This window comes from Anopheles arabiensis, chromosome 3 (assembly GCF_016920715.1).
Source record: "Anopheles arabiensis isolate DONGOLA chromosome 3, AaraD3, whole genome shotgun sequence".
Lineage (NCBI taxonomy): Eukaryota > Metazoa > Arthropoda > Insecta > Diptera > Culicidae > Anopheles > Anopheles arabiensis.
The window spans coordinates 1,562,532-1,568,704 of record NC_053518.1 but is presented as its reverse complement, the minus strand read 5'-3'; the positions used below and the strand labels follow the sequence as shown (position 1 = coordinate 1,568,704).

Genomic DNA, 6,173 nt, shown 5'->3' with positions numbered 1-6,173 from the left:
TGTTGCTCCCAGCAGCCATTCATTCTTTTCATTTAGCCAGGTCAAACATTGACATACCGGAATGCAACAATGAATGGCTAGAATATAGAGCTTTCATGCAAGGCGAAACCACAAATTATGATTCTTTTTCCCGAATTATTGCTGCTTTTTTTCTACAACCAAATAACCTCTGAAAAGTTTCTCACAAAAGGTAACATCTCATGTAAAACGATTACGCTACTGCCAGGGAACCCAGAGAGAAGCCCATAAATTAATAGCATTTTAGCGTGCTGCACTGCTCCAGCCCTATCCAATTACACCTTCGAAATAAGCGGTCAAACTACCGAGCCAACACTTTCCCACCGTGTTGTTGTGCTTCCGGCACCAGGAGAACCTACACTACAAAGGATGAATTATCACCGGCGCTGGTAAAAACTCCCCAACACTTTACTAAACGGTACTGCTCGGTGGTGTATTGTTTTACCCTTGAGGGTACCCAGAATGTTCACCTCCAACCCCCCAAAACCCCAACAGCACCATTGTGAAGGTATGCGAACACAGCTACGCCAACCGGAAGCCATGCGACACGCTGACGTCAGCATCGTCCTTGGCGTGGCGTGGTACAAGGCGAAAGTTTTATTTCATTCTATATGCGCTTACAACCTTTGCCGCCGCATGCTGGTGCTGCTGTCGTGAGCTGAGAGTTAGCTTTTCCAAAAGGATAGTTTTTCCAAGCGTCACACCATACTGCCGGAACTGGAAACAGTAACCTTTCACCGAGAATTGCTTGGAAAATTTGGTACAAAACCAGCGTTGCATAACTCACATTTCCTTTTTCAGCGGTAAGCTCTTTACGGGCTTCTTCTGGGTAAAAGTTTCTGGGTTTGTTCGTAACCCGAGCATCTGTTTTCTAATTTTGAAATGTATTTTTAATGAAGAAAAGGAGCACCAAGTCGTGTGTGTCGTTTATTATTAAATTGTGCATCGAACATTGTTACCTCAAGCGAACTCACTGTCAAAAGGTACTGAACGATCATCTTAACTGCAATACTACCAACATCTGTACAACGTACATCATAAATGCCTACTCTGATGATCCTCTTGTGTCCTGCGTATCACAGATATTGTACTGTATGATGAAGGTAATGGTTGTTTACTGTAATGTACTAGAAAGAACATTGTTGAATAATGTGTTCTAGAAGCTATTCCAAAATTCATTCTTCAATTGCGTGCCTTAACGCGACCATTTTGGCCATTTGCTGCAGTGCCATATGGAGCACTGCTATCGACTGGGATGTTCGTTTGCGTTTGCATTTCTTCGCTGACACACGTTGGGCCTTTGTTTGCCGTTCCAAAGTAGCTGAACGATTCCCTCGGTAGGAAGCGATGCACGACGGGTGAGATCAGCTCCGGATCGATGTAGCGAAGATCCCGTGGCCCTGTGAGGAACGATACGATCGATCCAACAAGCACTACCGTTGTTACACCGATCGGTGTGATCCAGTGGTAAGACAACCGGTACAGCGGAAACACTCCACTCTCATCCGGGTAGATCGGATTCACGATCGTCGTGTTCGTGATGAGCTCCTCAATGCATCCGTCCACCGAGACGGGCAGCTTGTGTGGCACAACCTCGCCCGCTGCACTCGCGAACTGACTTCCGAGTGAGATCCAACCGGACAGAAGCGCACCAGCGATACCTCCAGCCAGTGCTCCCTTGGTGTTACTCCACGGGACTAACATCCCCAGCGTGAAGATCCCTCCCGTCGTACCATTTCCGATTGCCGCCAACGTTGCCGACACGATCAGTATTCCATCCAGCTTGTCCACGATGAACAGACAGCCCATAGCGGCCAGCCCAAGCACAACCACACTGCCACGCACGACGATGTTGGCCACGAGCGAGCTGGGCGTCACTCGGAACAATCCTTTCAGAATGTCTTCCAGCAGCACGCCCGAAGTAGTGTTCAGGATGACGGAAAGCGAACTCAGTGCAGCTCCAAACACGCCGGCAATGAATAACCCAGGCATGCCCCGCAAATTGCCAACTGATTCCATCACATAGTGCGGGAACAGCTGATCGCTCGTTGTCACTAGTTCCACAGTGGCCGGATCACAGTCGTAGTACTTCCCATACAGCAGCAGTCCAGTGTAGCAGCAAACCGACACGAAGATGGCCGTTCCAACCACGAACATGTAGATTGAGCTGAAGCGAAATTAGAAAAGGCATGAACATTCCAGTGCCATTTTGAGCGTTAAAGCACCAGTTACGTACAATTTTGCAGTCTTTAGATTCGGCAGTGACATGTAGCGCTGTACCATCGTCTGATTGACGGCATTGTACGAGGTCCAGTAGAAGAATCCGCCAATCAAAACGGCCCAAAACGTTTGCCGCTCGTACATAGATGGATTGAAGCTGTCGAAAGCGTCGAAGAAAGGGGCGAAAGAAGTGAAAACATTAGATCCCTGTAATGCTAGGGTAGGGAATTCCCTCTCACACAAAGAAGATAGATCAAGCGTTCCTCTAACAATCGCTCACTGTTGACAAGCTCCAATCAAACAATTTGTCAGTTTCGTGGACCAAAGTCACACACCCCACCCCGTTAAAGGTGTATCTTGTAAGCTGAACTGACAGTTGAATGGAGCATCTTGGCCATCTTCTAATCGCACCAGATGTTGGCGACGCTCCGTTTCTCCTTTTGCGATGCACGCGCAACCCATTTGCGATAAGAGGGAATCAGTGCCAAATATTCCTTAGTCACCGAAACACCGACCTCTTCTTTGTGTTTTCATTATTCATCAACAAATATGCGAGCTTACTTGAAGAAGTCTATCCGACCGCCTTCCACCGCCCGGTCCCAGATAACGCCCGGACCACCGAGAGCGATCGTGCCAATAATCACGACCACGACGACCGAGATGAACATTACCACCACCTGCCAAGCGTCGGTGAACACAACCGCCTTAATACCGCCCTAAAATTCAGAACAAGCACATGAGTATTCGATAAACGGCTTCCAGAACTACTGGCTTAGAGACTTGCCAGAAGTGTGTAGAAGATGCAGACGACGCACACGATTGCCCCAATAACGTAGATGTTAAAACCGGTTACTGTAACACAGACGGAACGTTAGATTCACATAGTAATTGAACAATTCTGGAGTCTTTCACACCACATACCTTGATTGAAGGCAAGCGCTGGCACGTAGATAACCATCGGCAAGAATAGCATCTGTAAATGATTGATAGTTGTTTGTCATGCCTGTTTTTTTTTAAATCCCGAATCTCGCACGCTGCCCTCCTCTTACCTGATTAATGACAAACATCACTGACGCCATCGATCGTACGTAAGGATTGAACCGTAGCTCCAAATATTCGTACGAAGAGTTTAACTTTAGCGAGCAAAACACGGGCAAGTAAACCGTACAAACCGCAACACCCATCAACAGAATCGGAACCGCGATCAGCCAGTATTGTGTGCCAAAGTTGTAGATCTCAGCCGGCGTCCCCAGTATCGTCACGCCAGAAATATATCCCGCCAGCAGACTCATCGCCACCGGGAATGCTTTTAACTTGCGTGACCCCAGCAAATACTCGTCAATCGTGGCAGAACCAAACGTGTTGGTAGGCTTCTTTGCTGGAACCCCTGCCTCGGGCAGATGGTCCTGCTCATCCTCACATTCGCTCGTACTGCTGCTGGTGTTTGTCGATCGCTTGAAAAACCCATAATAGATGCCACAGGCAGCCGACAGGATCAGCATGCCACCGAACATGCAATAATCGACGACGCTGAACTGATACATCTCGCGGATGCTGTCTGACATGGTGCTTCTGGGAGACGACATCTAAATACCAGAAAACAATTATATCAAGAGAGGAGAACGTAAGTTTTTCTTCTACCTGGCCCATCGGATTATCCCACGGATTATGCAGAACAAACCCAAACTGGTTCACCCTACCAGCGCAGGCATCATCCTCTGTCTCAGAAAACTCTCACACACATTCGACAGCAAAACATTCCGGTGCGCAAAACCAGTTCACTTGAACCCTTCTTTCGGCAAATTGAACTCGTCACATCCCAGGGGGAATAAACGAAACCTCGCTACGCACCTTAACCTACCGAAGCTAAAACCTACCTAAAAAGGAAAGGACTACATGTCGTGGGTGCTGACATTAGTGCCTTCGCAAACACGGGGAGATGTCACATGGGGACGCGTGTGATTAGTTGTTCAAAGGAAAGGCTCCAAAAACCTGTAGCCTGTAGCGAGACCGCCGCGTCAACGGCTCCGTTTAAAGGCATGCTAAACTAAGTGGTGTTTAAGGGTGCTAAAATCCTGTAACGCTTGATGTACAAGCCTATTGACATGGTTCTAACGATCACTTTCACTTAAGGTAGTATAAGACTGTGTAGACTGTCTCCGCGCATTAGAAATTCGACCACAAACGGCAACCTCGTTAATATGTGTTATTCTCTTAATAAATCAATTAAACCGAACGGCGTCGGGATCGTTTACGGTTCCTCCAACTCAAATTGTTTCATGTTGTGAAATAGGTTCCAATGCCAAAAGGCGTGCCCTCACTCCGCTGAAACCCCAGCTCCAAGTACCCCACGATGGATTCGAACGGACAGTTACCGATCGCCTGTGCCGCCTCTGGTCAGTAGGTCACAATAACATTCGAAAACTAAAACAGCTTCTAATTTTATCTTCGATTTCTTGTCCTTCCGGGAGAGAGAGAAAAAAAGAACATTACACCCACACTAAACGCCACTTGTCCATCAAACCAATCCATCACAGTTTGAAGGGTGTACAGAACTGGTACGAAACGTTGGTCTCGTTTTGCCAACGCTTTTTGTTTATTTTTGGTTGTTTCACAATGTACCCAAAGGTGTTTGTAATTATTGTTCCTCACTCGCGTGTTTGGCACCACTTCGCACTACGGTCGGTCACATTCAATTTACAACATTTCCCCATGTTTCCTCTATACTTATTCTGGATCGTTGAGCTACCTCTAACACGTGCACCAAACCGCACTAAGAAGCGTGAATTTTAATTGCACCAACCAGCTCTTACCTTCGCTCCTGCTTGTGTTCGCTCCTGCCTTGCTCAACTACCGAAAACTCACTCTAGCACTCTGGCACGATCCTGCCAGTCCGACAGTACAATTAGCACTGAAAAAAGGGAGCGCACATTAGCACAACAGCACCGGCAGCCGGCAGCAGTAACACACAGCAGTGGAGTGAAGCGATCACACACGCGTCAATCCATTCGCGCGATCCATCGCCGTCGCCAATGGCTCAGGGGTTGCCGATTTTCTCTTTCTCCGTGCCTCGGCTATCTTTCTGGGCCTACGGTGATACGATGGTGGTAGTTGTGTGCCCTGGCACAGACCGACCGATGCCGGCAAAGACACCGCCACTTTGGACAAAACAAAATCGGCAATCCGAAAATACGAATGCACGCGAAAACCACACAACGAACGCACACGGACCGTTTATGCTGAGCGCAACAAGTTAGTGGCGTCTTTTGGCGCTTTGCCTTTCTTTTAATTGCCGTTGCGTCGAATGTTGCAGTTTGCCAGATGCAGAGTTGAGCAGGGACTGCCGTGTGGGGAATGGGTAACATTATGCAATTTGATCGCTGGCACTGGTTGTACTAGAACGAGAACGAGGTGGATCGGTTTCATATCCGCTGTTTTTCCGCTTCTCAAGCATTTTAATGCACTTAATTTTAGGATACATTTTTGCTTACACATTAGTCGATAGAAGTTGATTTGTTAAGTATTTTAGTGCCGTTCAGTTGCGTTGTTTGTAAACAATTGCAACTGCACGAAATTGGACCATGCGAACCTGAGCAGAAGGTGCGAGAGAATGTCACATTTAATCATGTTGCTCATACTTATTCCACATCAAAGATTGTTATTAATTTGCTACTGCCTAGTGCACATGGCTTTACCTTCACCTTTGTAACACCACACACCACAGAGCATATTTTAAATTTAAATTAATCATTTAAATTCCCAAATAGTTCAACAAAACACTAACATTTTACCCAAAATATACCGTCACTTTAAGCAACAAGTCGCACTTCACAATCATCCTCAAGGATGAACAAAGCATCATCATTATCGATCGGCACTGATAACAGGGCCTGAGATGTAACCGTACACCAGAAAAGGATGGATTGCATCAGGCT

At 47.0% G+C, this 6,173-nt stretch overlaps 1 protein-coding gene across 5 annotated transcripts; it reads right to left on the bottom strand.

The window, feature by feature from the left end:
* Nucleotides 1-905: 905 nt before the first annotated feature.
* Nucleotides 906-6,077, bottom strand: LOC120904070 (sodium-coupled monocarboxylate transporter 1-like). 5 transcript variants are annotated; one of them, XM_040313798.1, is made up of 7 exons: nt 6,041-6,077; nt 3,288-3,824; nt 3,160-3,211; nt 3,023-3,090; nt 2,800-2,954; nt 2,255-2,395; nt 906-2,185 (listed from the first exon to the last, which is right to left on the bottom strand). In XM_040313798.1, the coding sequence occupies exons 1-7, from the start codon at nt 6,074-6,076 to the stop codon at nt 1,201-1,203; spliced, it is 1,974 nt and encodes a 657-aa protein (XP_040169732.1). In that variant the 5' UTR covers nt 6,077; the 3' UTR covers nt 906-1,200. The 5 variants fall into 5 exon arrangements, with proteins under 5 accessions (XP_040169732.1, XP_040169734.1, XP_040169733.1 ...); XM_040313800.1 differs by having other exon boundaries at nt 6,023-6,045; XM_040313799.1 differs by lacking the exon at nt 6,041-6,077 and adding an exon at nt 5,052-5,496.
* Between the last annotated feature and the right edge of the window lie 96 nt (nt 6,078-6,173).

Coding starts and splice junctions, on each gene's coding strand:
- LOC120904070 (XM_040313798.1), bottom strand. CDS start 6,076: ATGATTGTGAAGTGCGACTTGTTGCTTAAAGTGACG. Junction 3,825..6,040: donor ACTTGTTGCTTAAAGTGACG/GTATATTTTGGG, acceptor TCTGGTATTTAG/ATGTCGTCTCCCAGAAGCAC. Junction 2,396..2,799: donor GGTCGGATAGACTTCTTCAA/GTAAGCTCGCAT, acceptor CGCTTTCGACAG/CTTCAATCCATCTATGTACG.